At 43.5% G+C, this 24,707-nt stretch overlaps 1 protein-coding gene across 2 annotated transcripts in view; it reads left to right on the plus strand.

The window, feature by feature from the left end:
• Positions 1-23,917, plus strand: part of ZNF335 (zinc finger protein 335) — a 137,573-nt gene extending 113,656 nt beyond the window's left edge. Inside the window, exons 14-28 of one of the 2 annotated variants that reach the window (XM_075349752.1) lie at positions 9,113-9,273; positions 9,924-10,153; positions 10,707-10,809; positions 10,955-11,046; positions 11,558-11,817; positions 11,910-12,009; positions 12,083-12,259; positions 12,392-12,534; positions 13,671-13,750; positions 14,046-14,116; positions 15,862-15,939; positions 19,688-19,771; positions 19,931-19,996; positions 20,220-20,304; positions 20,386-23,917. In XM_075349752.1, the coding sequence (XP_075205867.1) occupies positions 9,113-9,273; positions 9,924-10,153; positions 10,707-10,809; positions 10,955-11,046; positions 11,558-11,817; positions 11,910-12,009; positions 12,083-12,259; positions 12,392-12,534; positions 13,671-13,750; positions 14,046-14,116; positions 15,862-15,939; positions 19,688-19,771; positions 19,931-19,996; positions 20,220-20,304; positions 20,386-20,486 (1,831 nt within the window). In that variant the 3' untranslated portion in view covers positions 20,487-23,917. The remainder of the gene's footprint in view (positions 1-9,112; positions 9,274-9,923; positions 10,154-10,706; positions 10,810-10,954; positions 11,047-11,557; positions 11,818-11,909; positions 12,010-12,082; positions 12,260-12,391; positions 12,535-13,670; positions 13,751-14,045; positions 14,117-15,861; positions 15,940-19,687; positions 19,772-19,930; positions 19,997-20,219; positions 20,305-20,385) is intronic. The other variant, XM_075349753.1, reaches the window with a different exon arrangement.
• The last annotated feature ends 790 nt before the right edge of the window (positions 23,918-24,707 follow it).

A 24,707-nucleotide genomic window follows, 5' to 3' on the forward strand; every position in this document is an offset into this window, starting at 1 on the left:
TAATCATCTGGTGGTAAAATAGTGGTTTTATCAAGGGTACAGTAAGCAGGCCAGTAAGTGACACCACTGGAATCAGTGTCTCTGTCCCTACATTATGCAGTTCTCAGATCAAATAGCAAAAACCTGGTGACCAATTCCCTTGGATAGTGAAATGGAATTTTTTACTAGTTCCTAATTTATTTCTAGTTAACTGCATTCTAGGTTCCCAGGTAATATACTATTCGGTTCAGGTATATCTTTCTATTTATGTTTTGCTTGGGTCTGAAAGAAATCGCGGCTTATATATAAGAAAATGTACTGGCGCCAGTGTGTAGTATCCCACCGCAACCACTCATCATTTAGCTTTTATTGCTGCGCGGACCCTAGATTGATGAAAGCTAATTAAAGCTTGATTGCTCTTTCTTCGTTAATAGCCCTCAGTATTCCATGTTATTCGCTCTGGCGTTGCACATGCTGCTACCTTCTGTAAACTATTAACACTTAATATGCCGCCATTAATAGCGTCTTGATTCTTACCTCCCACTCTGATTAGTCGGCGCTCTCATACCGGTCTCTCCAGTTACTGTTTTTCAGTAATGTGCTTCATGTGATTTTCCTTTATACTTCCACTTGTAATGTGTTCTGCCCCGCCATTGGAAGCCGCATTATTATTTGGTGTTCTGGTATTTTTATTTTGGCCCGGCCTTTATAGCATGAGGTCACTGTTATCGATTTGTGTATTTTGTCGTAGCCTTTATTAATGTAATTTTTGAGATGTGGCCGTTTCTTCCTGTGGATCATTAACTACTTTATAATTAAATGGATCAGCCTTTAAATATTTAGCTGTATTAAATGCATTGATTTCCCGTCTCCAGGCTGTACATTTATCCGATTCATTTGACATCTTCCTCATGTGCACATAACCTTGGATTCAGTTATTCTTAATATATATTGACCATATTTCAGTGCCTGTTTATGCATTCATTTTCATGGGTGTTAATGTTGGATTTTATTGATCTCCATGTTGGTTTTGCTGCCCATGTCATATCATTTTTCGATTTTGATTTTCTGCTGATTATTAATTTATGATAGGGACTGTATCATAAGATAATGGCTTATTACTTAAAGGGATTGTCTATAACTTTTACATTAATGGCTAATGCTATATCTGATCGGTGGGTATGCGACCCCCAACACTCCCCGCCAATTTTTCTGTTCCCAGCGCAGTTCGGTCAGCTGTATAGTGGCTACGACCGGGTTCTGCACATCTGCCCCTTACTGATTTCAATAAGGGAGTGGATAGGCAGTACCTGGCCATGACCATTATACTGCGGATCTGTGCTGTGCAGCTATGCACCTGAGCACTTCCAGCTGGCGCTAGGGACTGATGATTGGCGGACCCCCACTGATCTGATATTGGTGATCTATCCTAAGGATGGGATATCAATTAAATAAACCTTGACAACCCCTTCTAATCAGGATTGTGTTAAATGTGTTCTTGGCAATTTGTATTATTTGTTGTGTTAATATCTCTCCTTTTGGTGCTGGCATGGTATTTTTTTTTCATATCACAATCTGTATAAAAAAATATAACATATAGAAAGCTTGTCATTTTTACACTGGCCACTAGGGCCACTTTACATTATAACTTCTGTTCTCCACAAAACACTTTTCAGCAGTGTTATTATCATCACAGGCAGGATTACAGTTATAGGTACAACAACTATATAAATGTCATGAAACAAAATCCACCAACCACTATAGGGGACAGCACAGATGGCCCAGCTCCCCCTTCCCTTCACAATGACCTTTGTACACGTTCATTACCTGCTTCAGTACAAAATATAGGGTCAGAGGAAATCCACATGTACATTAGCGTAAATAGATTTAAACAAGAAGCTTTAAGCGGGCTTTACATGCTATGATATATTTAACGAGATGTGGGCGGGGTCACGTCGTACGTGACGCACATCCGGCATCGTTAGTGATATTGTAGCATGTGACAGCTATGAACGAGCAGAAATACTCACCTTCTCGTTCATCGCTGACACATCGCTCATTTTCTAAAAATCGAACGTCCAGTTGTGCATTGTTCCCGAGGCAGCACACATCGCTACGTGTGACACCCCGAGAACGATGAACACAGCTTACCTGCGTCCCGCCAGCAATGCTGAAGGAAGGAGGTGGGTGGGATGTTATGTCCCGCTCATCTTCGCCCCTCCGCTTTTATTGGCCGGCCGCTGTGTGACGTCGCTGTGACGCCAAACGTCCCTCCCCCTTCAGGAAGTGGATGTTCGCCGCCCACAGCGAGGTCGTATGGAAGGTAAGTATGTAAGATGGGGGGTTACAGCATTGTGCGACATGGGCAAGAAATTGCCCGTGCCTCACAAACGATGGGGGCGGGTGCACAATTAGTTGTAACGTGTAAAGCAGGCTTAAGTTTAAGAAAAGAGTGGGAAAATTGCTAGATTACAAAAAAATTTTAAAAACACAGATTGGGATATGAATATTGATGAGCAGACTCGCAGATAACCGGGATTGGCTGAGCCCGGTGATCCAGTTTCTAAAATCCGGTTCCGGGCCAGATTCTGGTTCTCATATAAGTTTAATGGATGCGACAGTTCCAGGGCGGCTGTAGGCTGCTATTCTTAGTCGGGGGGGTCCCAATAACCATGGGACTTACCAGGCTGAGAATACCAGCTCGCAGCTGTAGGGCTGCATCATGGCTGGGTATCAAAATTGGGGGGACCGCACGCCGTTTTTTTAAAAAATTTTAAATAATAAAAAAAGAAAAAAAAAAAGCATCCATGCGGTTCCTCTTATTTTGATACACAGCCAAGATAGGCGCATGGCTGGGGGCTGCAGCCTATAGCTTTAGGCTTTATCTGTGCTGGGTATCATAATATGGGGGGACCCTGCACCAATTCTTTTATTTATTTTTTTTACCACGATATTGACCCGCAGACAGTTGCACTGCTTTCCCTGCCCACCGGTTGTCCTGGCGCCTTTGATTGGTTGCAGTCAGATGTGCCCCCAGCCTGTGCTACAGCGTCTAACTACAACCAATCACAGACGCCAGGACTTTTGGTAGGTGAGAAAAGCAGTGCATATGGATGAGCAATGATGAGCGGCTCAGGAAGTGAAGGAGAGGCCACTGGAGCAGTGTACAGCCGCGATGGAGCCTCGGTAAGTATGAAGCGCTCGCTTCATTCTTATTTTTCTTTATTTTTCCTTTATTTTTTTTTAATTTCCTGAGTGTCAAATCCGGATCAATATCTGGAATCCCGAGCCTGGGTCCAGAACCTGGGCACCTTTGAAATCGCGCGGATCCGGACTTTTACAGTCCGGGTCTGCCCATCACTAGATAAGAAACATAAAAAACCCCCACTAAAATGAAAAAACTAATTTCAATAATGGGTTATTTGCTGATGATGTACAGTTATGACCGAAAGTGTTGACACCCTTGAAATTGTTCCAGAATATGAAGAATCTCTCCCAGAGAATTACACATGTTATGTTATATACATGTTTATTTCTTTTGTCTGTATTGGACACACACACAAAAAAAAAGAGGCAAAAAGGGCAAATTGGACATCATTTCACTCAAAACTGAAAAAGTAGACTGGATAAAAAAACAACTTTGTTTCAAGCATGTGATGCTCATTCAAACTCATCTGTTGCAAGAAAGACGTGTGGGCAATATGAAAATCATACCTGAAACCAGATAAAAAGAGGAGAAATGTTTGCTTTGTGTGCCACAATAAGAATGGTGAACATAAAGAGGAGAACTGTCTGAGGGCTTGAGAATGAAAATTGTTGAAATATATCAACCATCTCAAGGTTAAAAGTGCATCTCCAGAGATCTTCTTGTTCTCAGACATCTTCTTTGTCCATGGTGGGCAACAATGAAAAAATTTACCACCCATGGCACTGTAGCTAACCTCGATGGTCGTGTATGGCAGAGAAAACTTGATGCAATGTTGCAATACAGGATAGTCCAGATGGTGGATAAGCAGCCCCAATCAAGTTCCAAAGAAATTCCAGCTGTCCTGCAGGCTCAGGGTGCATCAGTGTCAGCGTGAACTTTCCGTCAACATTTGAATGTAAGTAATTAAATGCAATGGCAGGAGATCCAGTAGGACCCCACTGCTGACACAGACATTAAAAAAGTTAGATTGCAGATTGTGAGGAAGCTGAAATAATTCTTGGAAAGCGTCTTGTGGACAGATGAGACCAAGATTGAGCTTGTTGGTAAAGCACATCATTTTACTGTTTACCGTAAACGGAATGAGGCCTGCAAAGAAAAGAACACAGTAACTACAGTCAAATATGGTGGAGGTTGAAAGATGTTTTGGGGTTGTGTTACTGCCTCTGGCACTGGGTGCCTTGATGTACTGCCCTGTGCGAGCAGCCGAGCTGTTACTGCTCGGATCCGGATCCACGGTGGCTTGAGGGGTCTCCGGACCCAGGGATCGCGCGGCCACTCGAATAAATGAAAGGGGGGGAGATACTGTATATACAGGGTTTTTTGGAAAGTTTGTGATGCCACCCACGGTGCGTGGTAATGTGAGGTACCACCGCTGCCGTTGGGGAGCCCGATGACGATGGTGTGGCAGCTTGATGTTTAACCCTTCCGTGGGTAGGGGGTTTGTGTCCCGGGGGCCCGTTGATGGTTGGGATGGTGTTTGGGTGCCGTGGAGGGATAGGAACAGGGGTCTTCAATGTACTCACTCAGTCCTGGAATGACTACACCGACAGCTTGTAAACCAGAATTCTGAGCACCACTGCAGCCTGCGGGGAGCATGCTTGGATCCGTGCCCTTGGTGTTGCTGTTAGCCTGTGGCCCTGTCCTTGGCACCTTCGTCTCTATTGGACCCGTTGGTATAAAACTCTTCGGGTCCCGCTCACCCGTATGGCTAACGGAGTGAGCTTGCTCTCAGGGTTCACACGTATGATTTCTTTGGACTGTATTGGGAAAGTCCTATCCCATTGGTGCGCTAGTACCCCGATTTTGGAGCGGGTTGGGGATGACACTTGAAGTCTTCACCCCTGTCGGGTAAATTATCAGAACGCATAAAGCTACTTTCCGGCCTGGGGTCTACGTACCCCGTCATGCCCTGGCCACTGCCCGGCGATAGCTCAAGGCTGCCGGCTGCCCTCCTCGGCAGTCCGTGCCCCTTGACACTGTCCCCTGTGACCAGGTTCCAGCTCCTACCAAGCCCAGACCAACGTCTGCCACCTAGTACTCAGGAGCCCTGCTCCGTGACCTCTCCCTCTGAGAGTCACTTCACCTCCTTCACTCTCCACTGTCTCACTTCGACTCCACTGCTCAACTGTCACTTTCCTCACTCTCCCTCACCAACCCCCATGTGGGCGGCCATATTCCCTTCAGGCCCCCCAATGGTGTGTCTCGTAGTCTCAAGTGGGAAGTGTTCCTAGGATTTTAATTGGCTAAGCTGTTAGCAACACCAAAGGACCAGGATCCGTAACCAAGGAGGGTGGATACTGTGCAGAAGGGCAGATTGCACAATACCCTGTGATGACCTGATAGGCCAGGGCGTCACATTGACTGTATGCATGGCATCATTAAATCTGAAGATTACCAAAAGGTTCTGGGTCGCAATGTAGTGCCCAGTGTCAGAAAGCTGGGTTTGCATCCTAGGTCGTGGGTCTTCCAGCAGGACAGTGACCCCAATTATACTTCAAGAAGCACCATAAATGGATGGAAACAAAGCACTGGAAAGTTCTGAAGTTGCCAGCATTGAGTTTGCATCTAATTCCAATTGAACACCTATGGAGAGATCTTAAAATCGCTGTTGGGGGAAGGCACCCTTCAAATATGAGCGTCCTGGAGTAGTTTGCAAAATTCCAGCTGAGAGGTGTAAGAAGCTTGATGATAGTTATAGGAAGTGATTGATTGCAGTTATTTATTCCACAGGGTGTACAACAAATTATTAAGTTGAGGGGGCCAACAATTTTGTATTGCCCATTTTTGGAGTTTTGTGTGAAATTACCATATTTTTTGTTTTATAAGACGCATCCAAAATTTAGAGATAAAAAAGGTAAAATAAAATGGGGTCCATCTTATACTCTGGTGTTGTCTTTCCAGAGGGGGGCGGCAGCGGTGGTAGAATGGGGTCACAGGAGGCAAAGGCTGTACTTGCAGTGGCGGCGGGTCAGTGCTCGCATTAGCAGGTCAGTGCTGGCAGCGGAAGCTGCGGTGGTTGTGTGGTGGAGCAGGCCGGTGCGGCGAGTGTCCCAGATGCTCTGTCAACGGTCCGGGCTTCAAAGAAATGGCGCCTGGAGCGGCTTGTGTGCAGATGGAGCTCTCATCCAAGAGCTCCATCATTTGAAGTCCGGATCATGGACAGACCATCTGGGACATCCGCCGCACAAACACTGCAGCCAGCCCCAGCCGGCCGCCCGCACAGAGTGGCAGCCAGCAGGCCACCCGCTGGCACAGAGAGGCAGCCGGTCACACACACCGACAGGCACCCGACAGCCATTAGACAGCCCCCACCAATTCTCCACCTCCCAGTAAGCTATATTCGGATTTTAAGATGCACCCCTCATTTTCCTCCCAAATTTTTGGAGGAAAAGTGTGCCTTATAATCCAAAAGATATGATATGTCAAGTTTGCCTTTCTTCTGTTTTCGTTTTTTTTTTGTTTTATTTTGTGTGTGTTGTTCCAGTACACACAAAGGAAACAAAAAAATGTATAGCAAAATATCTAATTGCAACACTTTTCTAGGAGAAATACTTTAGTTTCTGGAACAATTTCAAGGGTGCCAACGCTTTTGACCACGACTATATTACCTTCAAAGATTTTCTGGTACAGGTATCTGTTATCTTTCGCAGAGAATCGGTACAGTACTGTTTGGTTTGTACTAGGCAGTATTTTTTGCTCCTTTTTTTTTATATATTATATATATATATATATATATATATATATATATATATATATATATATATATATATATATATATATATATATATATATATATATATTATACTTTTTTTTTTTTTTTTTTTTTAACTTGTTTTATTATATTTTCCTGACAAAAGAACTTTCAATGTAAGGCTTTTTTTTTTACTCTACATTTTACAAGTTAAAACCACAGACTCAGAGCTGCCTGTGACTAATGTCACCACTGGAGGCTAAGGCCGTGCAGAGGGCACCAAGAGATCACATGATCTTTCTTGTAACAAGCCGAGCTCCTGTATGGTCCTTATTTGACCAAGGCATATGTCGAACTTTAGTATATAGTATAAGTGATTACAAAAATGTGTTTTTCTAAGATCTGCAAAAATTGTGAGGTTTGTTAGATAGAATGTAAACAACCTCTAGTTCAATGTTTCTCAACTCCAGTCCCCAAGACCCATCAACAGATCATGTTTTCAGGTTTTCCTCAATGTTAGATAAGGAATAATTCCATCACCTGTGCAACATTAATGAAAGCCTGAAAACCTGAATGAGGAAAACCTGAAAACATGATCTGTTGGTGGGTCTTGAGGACTGGAGTTGAGAAACACTGCTCTAGTCCATAGGACATTTAGACTGGTGTATAATATGATAATTTATTATACTCACAAAGGATGGATAGAAGCATATAACAAGGCTAGGTCTCTCTGTGCTCACCCAATTTGAGTTGCTCTCTGCAACGTCTCCTTCCATGAGCACTGGCCTCGTCTTACAGTTGCAATCTAAATCATCCAACTCCAATGTACATTTTGCTAATAAACCTACTTTGCAAATTACAATCAAACTAGAACAGGTTAAACTCAACTAATATAACTAGTGTTTTTTTAACATTCATTACAAAATGTGACCTTTTAATGACTACTACAGTCTCAGAATTATTCAACCCCATGAATAGAATCCCTCATAAGGGCACAAGTCTTTCTCAAATACAACTAATGTAGGGCTTTATTTGTTGCATGAGGTTAAAACATCAACAACCTGGACTGGCTAGTGGTTTGTTGACTGTGATATTTGATTGTATGCCAAAAATATAACAATAGAAATCAATCATAAGTGTGGTCCGAAGAGTTACGAAAAGAGATCATTGCCTTTGAACAAGAGAGAGTACAGTTAGATAAGCAAAGGGTTTGATAGTTCCTAGAGAAATGGTGGGAAGAACACTGGCTACACTAGACATAGCCAAAAGAGGAAGCTATTGCCGGCTGCTACCAGAGTGACCGCAAAGACTGCAGCAAGATGTGGTAGCAGCAGACATCGGGGTTTCAGTTTGTACATTAAGGTACATACTAAATGCTGAAGCTCTCAGTACCCAACCTTCATTGCGCATACTATACTGATTAAAAAACACAACTAAAGTGTTCTCTGATATGCACAAAACCATATTAATAAGTCAGAGATGTTTCTAAATTCTGATCTATGGAGGAAAGAAACTAAACATGAACTTTTCAGACCTATGGATCATCATAATGTCTGAAGGATCAAGAATAAAGTATACGCTGCCTACTGAGAAGTGTGGTGGTGTCTCAGTGATGCCTACAATGACGTGTGATAGTGGTTCAGTAATGATCTGGGGCTGCGTTTCCTCCCTTGGCATTGGAAACTTGTAGTGTGCTAATGGCAACATATATCCAATCATTATCAAAAAATTTTGGGAGAATTCAACATGCCTTCTATCAGAAAGATCAATTTTTTGTATCATTGAGCCTTGATCCAAGCACACCTCAAAGCCCACCAAGTCTTGTTTTGAGATGGATTCCTGGAACATTCTAGAGTGGCCACCAGTCTTCTGGCTTGAACTTCATTAAAAATCTTTGAAAAAGGTAGTTGCAACTTGCAAACACAAGAATATTGTTGAACTGGAGGCGGTTTCCCACAAGGAAGGGGCTAAGGCTCACATAAAGTTGCTCTACTAAATACTGGAGGTGAATAAGTATGTTGGGTGAATCATTCTGAGATTGCAGATGTTGAAGTGCCACTTCATGTTGAATTTGGGGAAGACACTTGATCTATTAGCTGTGATGTGCTATTGATAAATTGTTCTTCTTTGGTTTGTAATGTAGCTATTAAACCTACAGGCAGAATTTAGCTTATGGTCTAAAATACAGCACTACTCGAAAGCATTTCCCATATCTAATGTGCTTTCTCTCACAGGTATAAATGTGAGTTTTGTGAGTACATGTGTGAAGACCGAAAGCAGCTCTTGAACCACCAGCTCACTCATATGAACGACAAACCCTTTAATTGCAACCAGTGCAAATACCATACTTTCCGACAGGATTTCCTGCTCACTCACCAGGCAACCAAACATGCAGGTAGGTTTAGTAATAAAGTGTTAAGGCTGCTTTACACCAGACAATCTATCGTGCGATAGATCATCGGGGGTCACAGTTTTTGTGACACACATCCGGCGTCGCTGGCGATGCCGGCCTGTGTGACACCTCCTAGCGACTCAGTATCGCTCAAAAATCGTGAGTCGTGTACTACTCGCTAGGTTCCATAATATCGTTTAATTTAGTTGTTCATCGTTTCCGTGGTAGTACACGCCGCTCCGTGTGACACCCCGGGAACGATGAACAGCAGCTCACCTGCGTCACGCGGCCGCCGCTAGCTATGTGAAGGAAGGAGGTGGGCGGGATGTTTACGTCCCGCTCATCTCCGCCCCTCCGCTTCCATTGGCCGGCGGCCGTGTGACGTCGCTGTGACGCCGAACGTCCCTCCCACTCCAGGAAGTGGACGTTCGCCGCACACAGGGTGGTCGCACGAGAGGTAAGTACGTGTGACTGGGGTTACCGACTTTGTGCGCCACGGGCAGCGATTTGCCCGTGATGCAGAAAGGACGGGGGCGGGTACGATCGATTGTGAAATTGCACAATCGGTCGTACCGTGTAAAGCAGCCTTTAGACTATCCCATAGGGGTTTTGGATGTATCATGGAAAGTGATGGTCTTCGTTCATGTTTTTAGCTGGGAAGCCTTTTGCCTGCGAGTATTGTCACTTCACCACCAAGCACAAGAAAAACCTGCGTCTCCATGTTAAGTGTCGACATGCCGAACTGTACCAGGAGTGGGTGCAGCGACACCCAGAGGACACAACATGCCGTCGCCGGCCCTTTTTCTCTCCTCAACAGATTGAACAGCTGAAACAGCAGCATGAACAGCCAATGGCTCAAACTCCATCTACACAAGAAGCAGAGGTCCGTAAAGGGAAGGGCATTATTTCATGTGTATGTATGTATGTATGTATGTATATAAATAAAATATAGTGTGTGTGTGTGTGTGTGTGTATATATGTATATATACTGTATATGGGTCAATGTGATCCTAAAATGTTTAGTCTCTGTTTCAGATAGAACAGTTAATTAACCATCATTTCCGTGGTCCCTTTTAATTATATAGAGTGCCTAGAGCAGTGTGTGATTGAATGGTAAATGCATTTGCTATTCTATATGTAGTGCTTGGTGTCACTGCAGTTCTTCTGCGTAAACCAATATCAGGTTTGAGCAAAGTGATGTGAATGCCATTTAGCACTACTCCATTGGATCAATTTGTATCAGTGTAAGTTGGTATATTTTGCTTAGTTGCTCTATCCATAGAACCAACCTTTACACATGAAATTGGTGACTATTAGAGGCCATTTTATTGGGAAAATAAGTTAATTGGCAGTTATTGACATGATGGAAATGTGATAAAACCATGGGAGGACACTAGAAAATCCTGGTATTTTGGTGTTTTCACTTCTTCATACAGAATCCACCCACAGAGCTTACCTATCACATGCTTCACCATCCCGCCCAAGATGGAGGACAAGCGCAGAATACACTAGAAGCTGCTACTATCATTTATGAACAAGGTGAGATTATATCATTTCCTTTGTTGCTGCATTGATGATCTATAATAAAAATATAATGCAATTTGTAATTGTACTTTTTTAAAAAAACAAAGGTAGGAGACAAAAATCTGATCACTTATGGTTTGTGGGCACGTTTTTATTGTAGGTGGAGAAGGTGATGAACTTGCCACTCAAGCAGCTCTCGATCTTCTTTTGAACATGAGCGCCCAAAGAGATGGTCCCGGAGGAGCCTTACAAGTATGTTACGCTTGGGGTGTGCTCACACTGGCGTATAGCTAGTATATAACTATGACAAGTGCTATCCAGTGTTATACCATGGAGCAGTGCCAATCAGCAATATGTTTCTCATGCTGATTCAGCATAAGAAAATAATAATTAGAAGCAGGTCTCGGATCACTCGCACCTATACAAGTCTATGGGTGTGAGTGAAATATCGGACTGCATTTGGATGACAACCGAGTGCAGTGCGCTATACACGGGGACAAGCAATGGAGAAGATGGAGAAATTAGTCTCTCCATCTTCTCCGCACTTGTGATCTGATTCTCATATGCTGGAGAAGTGGAGCACAGTAAATGCCACTCGGTCACACTCACAGCAGAGTTTGAATGAAATGACATTAGCATATTGTATTTGATGCTTTCCGCTAGTATGAGTGCACCCATAGTAATATAAAGAAGGGGCTGCATTGTTGGGTACATGTATAAGAAGGGGTCAGCTGAAGCAAACCTTTTATCTGGTCCATTACAGGTGGCTGTAGTAAAATCAGCACAATGCATTGACGGTCAAGAACCAGAAGCTTCATCTCAGGAACCACAAATGGCTCAGGTTCTGACTTTGCACATGGATGAAAGGCAAGTGACGGAAGTACAAGAGGCTGGTTATGGAGAGACTGGCATGCCAGAGGCAGGCTACGATGGTACCGTACAGCAGATCACAATCAATACAGCTTTCACAACTGCAGAATACAGCCTTATAAATGCAGACAACATGCAAACCCCATTGTGCAGGTATACTTGGGCTTTAGCATTGATCCTTGGGAATGCGATATGGCATCATTGTGAATAGAAGTAATGGTAACACTTTATTTTTGTGTCTCTAGTGAGAGCGATGTACCCCCTAAATCTCCTCATATGCTAATGGCAGAAAATGTGAGAGACAAAAATGCTGTACAGCTTCTGGACAAGTCACAGCAGCTACAAGTAAGACCCGCCAAAAAAGAAAAAATATTTTTTTCCCAGGAATATGTCTTAATGATATTTTTTTTTTGAACAGGACTCCTCCGATCAGCCTCCACCTACAACAAAAAAGTTTTCCTGTAAAATTTGTAATTCAGCCTTCTGGGGACGTGCAGAAATGGAGAGCCACAAAAGAGCCCACGTTGAAGGAGGCAGCGGGTTTAAATGTCCGGACTGTGGGAGTTTCTTTGCTGAAACATGGGATGATGTGAGGGTAAGATGTGAGGACTGTAGCTCGCCCAGCATCCTAGATGTCGGTTCCTTGCTGTTATTACATTTGTATATTCAGCTGGGAATTTGCTGACTTTCTTAGATTAGTCTGACTTTCTTCCTGTCTTCTTGCCAGGCTCACATGATTCTTCACTCTGCTCTCCGGCCACACCGCTGCAATCAATGCAGTTTTGCCTCCAGGAATAAGAAAGATCTAAGCAGACATGCAATGACGCACACCAACCACAGGCCGCATACATGTCACTTGTGTGGACAGCGGTAGGCACACAGCTTTCATTGTATTGTTTGTTTATGCACATTCTTTTTTCTTTATGCTTAAGACATTTCCGCTTTGGTATGCCCTTTTAAAGATTATCACTCCAGAGGTTAAAAGAGCCAAAAGAAAAACAAAGGGATCTGTTACTCACTCTCCTAGAGTCCTGCGCTACCTCTCAACGGTGCTCCATTGATTTGTCTACAGACCACAGTAGTGACAGCCTGTAAACAGCACTGCAGCCAATCACTGACCTTAGCAGCTTGTGCAGGGCTATTGAATTTAGTGATTGGCTGTAACACGGATGACATGATGACACCACTGAAGGCTGTACACAATCAATAGAGCAGCATCAGAGGTAGTGATGAACCTTAGAAGGGTAGCACTTCAGTTTGTTTGATTTTTCTGCCTCTAGAACATTAAGGCCTAAAGGCCCTGTCACACATACAGATAAATCTTTGGCAGATCTGTGGTTGCAGTGAAATTGTGGACAATCAGTGCCAGGTTTGTGGCTGTGTACAAATGGAACAATATGTCCATGATTTCACTGCAACAACAGATCTGCCAAAGATTTATCTCTGTGTGTGACAGGGCCTTTAGCCACACGGCGAGAAAATCGGTGCGAGTTGAGTGTTATAAAACATCGCATTCCACTCGGACCAATTTTAGCCTGTGTCAGCGCACATGAGCGATTATTTTCTCAGCCCTAATCGGACAGAGAAAACAATCGCAGCATGCAGCGATTGTAATGCGAGACTCTTTTCTCTCGCACCCATTCATGTGTATGGGGCGAGAGAAAAATCGCACTGCACTCGCATGACACCGGTGTACTGCGAGTGCAGGGCGAGAATGGCAATAGCCGGCAACGGAGGAGAGAGGAAGAGAAATCCCTCCCTCACCTCCTCCGTGCCGGCCCACCCCTCCGTAGCGCCGGTCCGCCCCCCGCAGCTGAGGTCCGCTCGCACAGTTTGACCTCAGTTGCAGGGACACTCGCATGACACTTTGCTACTGCTGTGCTGCCAGCGTGAGCCGAGTGTCATGCGAGCATCGCACTAGTGCCCCGTGTGGCCCCAGCCTAATCTTACAGCACAACCCAGTTTTAATAGAACTTAGAGGTTTAAGTGTTTCTGATTTCTTTCAGATTTAACAGGAAAGGTCATCTAAAATTCCATATTGAAAGGCTTCACACTGGAGCGACTGTAGAGCAGCCCCAGCAAGCAGGTGAATATGAGGATAAGTACATGACCTCAAGAATTGGAGCAACTGTAGTCTACATTTCTCCCTCTTTCTTTAACAGTCTTCTGCATATTTGGTATTTCATCTTGTCCACATTCAGTGGGACAGTTTTGCACTATCAGACACATCCCATCGACAAGACTGGCAGTGTTTTAGAAAAGAGGTTGACCCATATTGCTAATCTCCGACGACCCCTGTACACTCCAAAATTAGTCATCCTCCTAATGAAAAAATGTTGATATTTAGATGTCTTAAACTTTATTTCTCAAATTTTTTTCAGAACTTACATCTGTGCAAGGCCTGGATGAGGAGCACATATTCCTGGCGCAGGAGGAAACTGTGAGCAACCAGGTTAGAATGTGCAAAATGATCTGGGACTAAACTCTTTCTATGCCCAATTTATGTTTGCAAAATATATGTGCCGTATATACTGTACTATCGTTTTCTTGCTCATATTGTAGACTTTAGAGGTGGTTTTGATCGATGTTTAGTTCCAGTAAGAAAAATGACAAGTAATACACAATAAATATACCTATTAGTAAAGTAAGCCTTTCTGAGCCCTTTAATGTGGATCTACTCTTTTTTTTGCTAACAAACTGTGCAAGTTCATAAAGCTGGCCATACACATTAGATGGCAGTTGGCCGAATGATGCTTAAGCAAATTGTTCAGCCAACAGCCATCTTGGCCATCTGTCCCATATACAGAAGTGTTCGTTCATCCTGTTTTTTCTATGATGAAACCATCAACAGACAATGCTATCAGTCGCCTGGCATCAGACATAACCGATTGACATTTCACCCTATTGTTTGGCCGTTGCCCACATACACATTACAATGTCAGCCGAATCTGTCGATATCGGTGGGTTCAGCCAACATTCTAATATTTATGGGACCTTAACTCTACTGGGCCTTCCATCTACTCTCTGACAGCTTGGGACCTTGAGGAGAAGATAGTAGTTTAAAAACACTTCAGTCTTCACTTTTTCAGTCTTCATAGCCTTTATTGAGGAGACCTGACAGTTCGAACTTAGCAAACCTATACATATATCAGCTCTGCCAGTCACTTTTGACGCAATGAGGGATGGTTTCCCCTGTAACCAGAGCTCTTATTGATTCCACAGTTACAGTGAATAACTTTACAACAACCCTTCACCATCATCTCTGTACAACTTAAGTGATTACTTATGAGAAACTGCCTGTGGCTCCATTATTAAAGACGTTTTCCATTTACAGAAAATCCCTGACACCTTACTGCTATTTTTTAGGAAGAATATGACTCACCAGATTTTTGCTACTTCAACTGAGAGCAGAATAATGTAGGAAAAAGACCCTGATTCCAGCGATGCATCACTTGAGTTCTCTGAGTGCAACAGTTGTGATTCAATCAATGTTTTTAGATGTAGCATGTAGCAGAGCTCAGAAAGTTGACTCTGCCCATACCACAGCTTTCTTTGCACATTGTCTATTGACCGTGAGCTGCTTGTCAGTGCTGGAAGGCGCAGTCAGACCAGGGCATACATGGGACCTAGTCCAGTTAGTGATAACCTTATGCTGATAAAACACTTACTGTATTGAAACAACAGCACGCAGCCTAATAAGTGACACATCCCTGAAATCAGTGTCTCAATCCTCTGATTGCATAGCAAAAAGCTTCTAACAGATTCCCTTTAAAAAACAACAAGAAACTGTGTTTTAAGCACCCTTCTCTGTCCTGTGCGAAGTCTATATCACTGTTCCCAGTGTCTGTCACTGTCTGCAGCACTGAGGCCACATCAACAGTACTGCAGACAATAATTGAGCTCTGCGGCTCTGCCCAAGATGACAGCACAAGCCACTGAGCCCAGTTATTGCCTGCAGCGCTGTCAATATGACATCAGCACTGCAGACAATAATGGACACCAGGAAAATGTCAGACACTCAATGCTGGGCTTGGGTAGGGTTAATAAAGCAGTTTGTTTTTTTTAAGAAACCAGAATACCCCTATAACTACAGGATCCTTTTATGAACTTGTGCTTTAAGGCATGCTCTAACTTCAGCCAGCTCTAACCAGTGGGATCCGAGGTCTTGAAATCATTATTCTGGTCTCACTTCTTTAGGAGGATACAGCGTACATTCAGGAGATTACAACTGCAGATGGACAGACCCTACAGCAGCTTGTAACAGCAGATAATCAGGTATTTTCTTTCCAGCAGATGTGAGAAGCTGACGCTCTATGCAGCTACCCAGCAAACCTGGAGTCCGCACCCTCCTTGTATAGCCTGTATTGTGTTTGCTTTATTGTTTATTGTGTCCCTTTAGAGGGACAGTCTCATTAGATCCCTTTCAGAATATGGCCCCTGGGGTGGTTAGCTGAATGCCCTGGTCACATTCCTGAATCCCAGGCAGATTTTGCCAGGAAATGAGGCAGATAGTTATTGCACTAGTTTTCATCCTTGTTCATCAAAGTTTTCTATAAGTGCTAGTCGGTACCTGTCAGTTAATAATAATTTCAAAAGATCAACAGAAATTCTGCATATATTAGATATCTTTATTACATCATAAGTACAAAAATAAAGTGCTGGTACCCACAGACATTAAAATTCCCTACCCCATAAAAAACATCCTAAAACAAAACCTGGTGCAGTGTGGAACAATTCTTGTAATTAATCAATGAAAGAGTTAAATATTGCACATTTGAGAGCTCTGGGTATAACCATAATCAAACATATAGCATATTTGCTGGTCCAAATCACTCCATAAATAGTATAAAGTGCATAATGCAAGGGAGGTATAGGATGGCTGACTCGGTATAGTTAAGGGCACAAGGGGAACAGTATCATCACCTGTCCTGAACACACATAATATGCATATATACCTCTTCAATGAAATTTATGAAGGGAACACCGAGGTCAGTTTTTACAATCAGCCACCTATGATCCAGCAGGTGAAATTGGAACCAAGACCCAGAGATCAGACCACACTGCCCAGCACCTCGACGCGTTTCGCTTCCGCTTCGTCAGGAGGTGCTGGGGCAGTCTAATGGTCATTCTTATATAGTGCAAAGCCCACCTGATGTTCTCCATGGCGCGCGCCGCAGGCCGGAAGCCGCGTCATCCACCGCAGCCGGCGTCCCGGAAGACGCTGTGCGCATGCACAGTAAGCGTCTCTCAATTGGGTGCCGGCCAGGGAGGGGAGGCGGCCACCACCATGCAACGTGCGCACTGACGTCAGTCCGGCCAGCAGCCATGTTAGAAGAGGGCACAGGTAATGGCAGAATACATAGTATGATTTCAAACAGCCTGGTATACAAATTAATGAAGCGGACATATGTTATATATGAATGGATCCTGAATACATCATGGTAAAGATATATTAAATATAAATCCATGCATAACGCAGTATGCCATCCCATATATGGGCGGACAATTACTCAATGCTGACCTCTAGAGGATAATTCCTCATGAATACCATTAGTGAATACAAGATCCAGCACTGATTTCATTAGAATATATAACATATTCAATATCAACATGTCAGACAATAAGATGGTTATTTAGATGTTATCTTCATCCCAAGTGAGGAACTCCCAAATTATTGTTCATGATCCGTATGACAATTCATACAGTAAAAGATCCATTTCATCCGCCAGAATTCATTTAATGTATTATGCAGCCAGGAACTCTATGTTGAAGTGAATGATTAAAAGAATTCTTTTAATCATTCACTTCAACATAGAGTTCCTGGCTGCATAATACATTAAATGAATTCTGGCGGATGAAATGGATCTTTTACTGTATGAATTGTCATACGGATCATGAACAATAATTTGGGAGTTCCTCACTTGGGATGAAGATAACATCTAAATAACCATATTATTGTCTGACATGTTGATATTGAATATGTTATATATTCTAATGAAATCAGTGCTGGATCTTGTATTCACTAATGGTATTTATGAGGAATTATCCTCTAGAGGTCAGCATTGAGTAATTGTCCGCCCATATATGGGATGGCATACTGCGTTATGCATGGATTTATATTTAATATATCTTTACCATGATGTATTCAGGATCCATTCATATATAACATATGTCCGCTTCATTAATTTGTATACCAGGCTGTTTGAAATCATACTATGTATTCTGCCATTACCTGTGCCCTCTTCTAACATGGCTGCTGGCCGGACTGACGTCAGTGCGCACGTTGCATGGTGGTGGCCGCCTCCCCTCCCTGGCCGGCGCCCAATTGAGAGACGCTTACTGTGCATGCGCACAGCGTCTTCCGGGACGCCGGCTACGGTGGATGACGCGGCTTCCGGCCTGCGGCGCGCGCCATGGAGAACATCAGGTGGGCTTTGCACTATATAAGAATGACCATTAGACTGCCCCAGCACCTCCTGACGAAGCGGAAGCGAAACGCGTCGAGGTGCTGGGCAGTGTGGTCTGATCTCTGGGTCTTGGTTCCAATTTCACCTGCTGGATCATAGGTGGCTGATTGTAAAAACTGACCTCGGTGTTCCCTTCATAAATTTCATTGAAGAGGTATATATGCATATTATGTGTGTTCAGGACAGGTGATGATACTGTTCCCCTTGTGCCCTTAACTATACCGAGTCAGCCATCCTATACCTCCCTTGCATTATGCACTTTATACTATTTATGGAGTGATTTGGACCAGCAAATATGCTATATGTTTGATTATGGTTATACCCAGAGCTCTCAAATGTGCAATATTTAACTCTTTCATTGATTAATTACAAGAATTGTTCCACACTGCACCAGGTTTTGTTTTAGGATGTTTTTTATGGGGTAGGGAATTTTAATGTCTGTGGGTACCAGCACTTTATTTTTGTACTTATGATGTAATAAAGATATCTAATATATGCAGAATTTCTGTTGATGATTTATATGATGGTTGTGCAAACTCAAATTTTTGGTTCTTAGGTTTTGATATGGTGAGGTTGCCATGATTTATGGTGGTTTGATATGGAGTTCTATTTCCTATTTTGGCTTAATAATAATAATTTCAAGCCTGATTATATGTGGAAGATATTGTAGATATTGTAATTAAAGGGATAGTCGGGCCCTTTTATAATCTAACCGTCTAAAATCAGGAATCCTAATGGTGTGCAAGGTGCTCACTGTTAAGCACGCTTTACATGCTGCAATATATCTTACAATGTGTTAGCGGGGTCACGTCGTAAGTGATGCACATCCGGCATTGTAAGTTACATTGCAGTGTGTGACAGGTACGTGCGATTGCGATTGAACGGTAAAACGTTCATCGCATACACATTGTATCTGTCTCTAGAATTGAACGTGTGTTGTGCATTTTTCCCGTGGCAGCACACATCGCAGTGTGTGACACCCCGGGAACATTGAACAGAACTTACCTGCCTCCCACGGCTGCCGCCGATAATGCGGAAGAAAGGAGGTGGGCGGTCTGTTTACGTCCCGCTCAGCTCCGCCCCTCCGCTTCTATTGGCCGCTGCCGCGTGATGTCGCTGTGACGCCGAACGTCCCTCACATTCCAGGAAGTGGACGTTCGCCGCCCACAGCGAGGTCGTATGGACGGGTAAGTACGTGTGACGGGGGTTAATCGTGTGTGCACCACGTTCAACAAATTGAACATACGATGGGGGCGTTGCAAATCGCATACGCTATCGTATGCGAAATTGCAACGTGTAAAGCAGGCTTTAGGATACCAATGTTTCTACAATCTTATCTTTACCTTTGAGGGAGTAGAAGAAAAAGTGCTTGTTATGTGACCACTCATGTACAATTTGCAAGCTTGTCATCACTGGCCAACCACTTTTTCCTCCTTTACTCTCAATTAAGTCACACTGTTAGGATTCCACGTGATTCTCTGCCATATTGTATAAAATACAGTAAACAATTTATAGAGATGTGTTACAGTCCCTGTTGTTGATATACCCGTCTGTAGGTTCAGTACATCATTTCTCAAGATGGACTCCCTCACCTCCTTCCACAGGAATATGTGGTGCTCCCTGAAGGTCACCATATCCAGGTAACTATTTCAACTCTTCTGGTTGTAAATCACAGTATCCATCATTCTAATTGATCCTAATAATATTTAGGATGTGTGTCCAACGTAGCCTATTCCAGTGATTATTATCGACTTTTAACTAAAACGGCACCACTCTTGTTGTGACTTTTTTCATTCTAGGTTCAAGATGGACAAATTACTCACATTCAGTATGAACCAGGAGGACAATATATTCAAGACCCCCAGGTGACTATATGCCAGGTTTACACCATTAACTTTCCTGTGTGCCACAGTAGACCTACACGAGCCTTGCCCACTACCCATGCAAACAAGTTGTGGCCTGTGTTGTTAGATCACTAATGGGTATTGTCTGGTTCATTGATCTACATCCTATAATTAAGGTCATTGGGAGAGAAGCAGAAAGGGCTCAGGGCAAAGCGTTAATTAATCATTGACTTTCTCCATTCAGCAGATCCATTTTGTGCCCATGTCACCCACACAGCAACTTCTGACTCAGGAGCAACTAGAAGCTGCGGCCCACTCTGCCGTTACAGGTCAGCATCAGATGTAACATGTATTGGCATTTGGACCTGTATTAGCTGTGCACAATCCTAACCTGCGTTTGTGTCTCTCAGCCGTGGCAGATGCAGCGATGGCTCAGACTGTGTACACTGCGGAAACAGAGTCGGCTCTACAGCAGGAGATACAGTACGATGTGATCACCCTGGCGGATTAGTGGCAGACTGGCGACTGTGATTTATGTTATTCGGTGACTTGGCCTTCATTGATGTCATCGGTCCACACATTTATACTTTACACTTATTTACATGGTTGTACAGGCATTGCCCGGTGAGGATGATAAATGAGCGCATTTGTCACGCTGAACTGAACATGAATCTTAGGAGAAAGTGTCTGGATCTTCGTTGTCATTCATTCCTTGGCGTTCCTGAGCGTGCCAGCAGTTGTTAGCTTCGCCCTGTGTATGTTGAGCAGAGCCTTTGACAGTTGCTGAGGAAACTGCTTGCATGGCCTCCGCTGCCCTGGGCTCGTTCATCACTAATGTTTCATTTCTCATATGCAAGCATTTGTTTTCCTCTACCATGGACACAGATTTGGTGATGAGCCACCATGCGCAATGATCAGAATAAATCTTAGATCAAAGTTATACTATACTTTCACCTTTTCTGGTGCAGGAACTGGTGTCTGATCTGTGATGTTACTCCCTCTTCTCTTATCAGATTAAAGGGATTAGGGCAGATTTTGGTATTTAATCCCCGGAGTACAGGGATAATCATAAAATCGGTAATCCTCTTCCTCCCTTTTCCTCTGCAATAAACACTTGTCCATGGCATCTGGCTACACATTAGCCATTGAAGCTGACATCCACCCTCCGAGGGGCTGTTTGTCATTGCAGATAACAGAGAGCAGCTTTCTCTTCTTCCTCGTTGTGATGGTAGATATTTTCTGCCTTCACCCTGCACTGCAGTTGGGTTTGTTTTGTCTCCTGCGTCTCTATTGATTTGTCAGACGTTGTTGTCCTCTATTTGGGAAAGGTGTGCCAAATGAGAATCTTGTTTCTGCACCTGATCCCTCCTGGAGGTCAGTAGAGTTTTGTCAGAGGCGTCCTGCGCTCCTCATCAGCATGTTAAACTACCTGAGTCAGGACTACTCCGTAAAAAGCGGCGGAGCTCAGCCAATCCGTATCCAGGCTTTTATTAGTCTGTTGACTACAAGCCAAGTTTGTGAACTAACAAATAAACTGAATGCTGAAATTTTCAGGATTATACAAAGTGACAGGATGTGACTGACCACAGGAGAGAAACCTGCACAGTTTGTTCGGAGTGGTTTTTTGGAACAAGTGACGCAGGGGTCACGGCTCCGGCTATGGAAGACAAATAATTAAAGTGAAAGATCAAAAGTGTCTCATTCACGTTGGTGGTTATGTGATAGGATGGCCTCAAATTACAGAATGCTACATAGAAAAGTGTAAAAAGTTCAGTGTCTGTTCATTCTTACAAAGGAACACAATGAAAATATAAAAAACAGTCTGGCATCATATGACCCAGCTTTCACTAGGGTTATCATTTACTCTATATTCTCCTAAATCAAGCAATAGATTATATAGTGCCTTTGTGAACATATCCCCCCCCCGCCCCTTCGTGTCTTTCTACCTCACAACCTGCAATTTCACAGTTTTTTGGGGGTTTGCATCAGTTCATGTAAAGAACATACCTACAACTGTGAACTTGCAAACAACAATTAGGACAAAATAACTGAAAGCTTCAGTGTGCATAACTATTCACCCCCCTAAAGTCACTACTTTGTAGAGCCTCCATTTGCGGCAGTTACAGTTGTAAGTGGCTTTGGACAAGTCTCTGTGAGCTTTCCACATCTTGCCACAGTGATATTTTGGCCTGTCGCTAGGCAACACGGACTGTCAACTCCCTCCAAAGGTTTTCAATGGGGTTGAGATCAGGAGACTGCCTAGGCCACTCTAGGACCTTCATATGCTTCTTACAAAGCCATCTGTTGCCCTAGCAGTGTGCTTGGGATCATTATCATGCTGAAAGACCGAGCCACATTTCATCTTATGGTGGTCCCAGCTCTATGCAGGTCATTCACTAGGTCCCCTGTGTGGTTCTGGAATTTTTGCTCACTGTTCTTGTGATCATTTTGACCCCACGGGGTGAGATCTTGCGTGGAGCCCCAAATGGAGGGAGAATATCAGTGGTTTTGTATGTCTTCCTTTTTCTTTTTTTCAGTTGATTTCATCACACCAAGCTGATTGCCTAATTGCAGATTCAGTCTTTCCAGCTTGGTGCAAGGCTATAATTTTGTTTCTGGTGTCCTTCGACAGCTCTTTGGTCTTCACCATAGTGGAGTTTGGAGTGTGACTGTTTGAGGTTCTTGAGAGGTGTCTTTTATACTGATAGCAAATTCAAACAGGTGACATTACTACAGGTAATGAGTGGAGGACAGAGGAGACTCTTAAAGAAGAAGTTACAGGTCTGTGAGAGCCAGAAATCTTGCATGTTTTTAGATGACTACTTATTTTCCACCTTAATTTGCAAAAAAAATCTTGCCAAATCAGACAAGGTGATTTTCTGGATTTGTTTTCTCATTTTGTCTCTCATAGTTGTGGTCTACCAATGATATCAATTACAGGCCTCTCATCTTTTTAAGTGGGAGAACTTGCACAATTGGTGGCTGACTAAATACTTTTTTCCCCACTGTATATATACACCCTGCCCACCCACCCTTGGAACCCTGGAAGTGTTCTGCTTATGGCTGGCTGCATGTGGGTGGAGACACTAACTGCTCAATCAGTGACTTCCATTGAGGTTCGGATCAAGTCAGGGTCACAAACCGAACCTTTAACTAAGGTTTTGAGTGCAACTGCGAACTGAACTTCCAAAGGTTCACTCATCTCTGACTGACAGACCGCGGGGCACTTAGATTGCACACAGGGGGACTTTCTTTCACTAAGCATGTGACTTATGAAGGTGATTGATTACACCAGAAATTTTATTGGCTTCATAGCAAAAGGGGTGAATACGTATGCATATGACCATTTTTATTTATTTTATCCTATACATTTAATTTTTACCTATATTTTTCTAATTTAACTTTCTCAACTTAGATTATTTAGTGCTGAGCAATAACACACAAATCAGATTACAAAAATATTTAACCACAGGTTGTAATGTAACAAGATAGAAAGCCAAGGGGGGGGGGTGAATACTTTCGCAAGGCACTGTGACAAGATGTTTGCTCTTTTAATATACTATAGTGATTACCTCCCTAGGTAAAAGGAGTGGCATTTGCTAATTACAGGTACAGTGGAACCTTGGTTAACGAGAACAATCCGTTCTGGGACTGTGCTTGTAAACAAAGTTACTCATTCAGCAAAGCAAGATTTCCCATAGGAATCATTGCAATGCAGACAATTCGTTCAACTACTTGTTAAATCTCCCATCCTGGTCCCCTATTGTGTCATTCCACACACTCACAAACACGCACAAACTCACAAAAACATACACAAGCACGCACGCACACCCACATATTATGCTCACCTTACCTTCCGTTCCATCGCCGGCCTCCTGGGACTTGCTGTTCACTAGTACGGGCTGTGTATCTGGTTACCATCACGACGAGGGAGGAACTTCCGCTGCCAGAGCGCTGACGTCAAAGGCAGGAGCCGCTTGCCTCTGATTGGTCAGCGCGCTGCCTTTGAGTAGCGGTGACAGAGGAAGTTCCTGCTTTGTCGCTATGGTTACCAATGCACAGCCTATACCGGCAAACTACAGGACCCAGGGGGCCGGCGATGGAACGGAAGGTACACATATTATGCTCCCCTTACCTTCCGTTCTATCGCCGGCCTCCTGGATCTTGTAGTTCACCGCGAGGATTCCGCCCTCGTCGCGATGTACCAGGGAACTAAAAGAACCATGAGGCCGGCGATGGAACGGAAGGTAAGGAGGGCATAATACTGTATGTGCGTGCGTGTTTGTTTGTGTTTGTTTGTGTGTGTTTGTACGGACTGCAAGAGCGGGTCAGAGCGCGGTGGATGTACAAAACCGGAAGTGTGTGCGGTGAGTATTTTGCTCGTACAGCAAAGCTTTCTCGTAAACCGAGTTACAAATTTACAGAAAGCATTGCTTGTTAAGCGAAATTCTCGTTAACTGGGTTACTCGTTAAGCGAGGTTCCACTGTATTTAGGAAGTTATTTACAATTATATTTTCTTTGTTCCTTTCTTTGTTTTTTTCGATTCCCAGAGAACACACTTATACAGTCAAATTTTTCAGATCACATTAATTGTCTCTTAAAGGATATGTTCAAATGTGGCGCATATACTACAGACTTTGTTTGCCTTGATTTGCAAGTAGAAAATCCAGAGTGGTATTACAGTAGCAGCAAAATGAGTGCGATATTACATCTCATTCGCACTCTGCAGGA

This window comes from Anomaloglossus baeobatrachus, chromosome 5 (assembly GCF_048569485.1).
Source record: "Anomaloglossus baeobatrachus isolate aAnoBae1 chromosome 5, aAnoBae1.hap1, whole genome shotgun sequence".
In the NCBI taxonomy this organism is placed as follows: Eukaryota; Metazoa; Chordata; class Amphibia; order Anura; family Aromobatidae; genus Anomaloglossus; species Anomaloglossus baeobatrachus.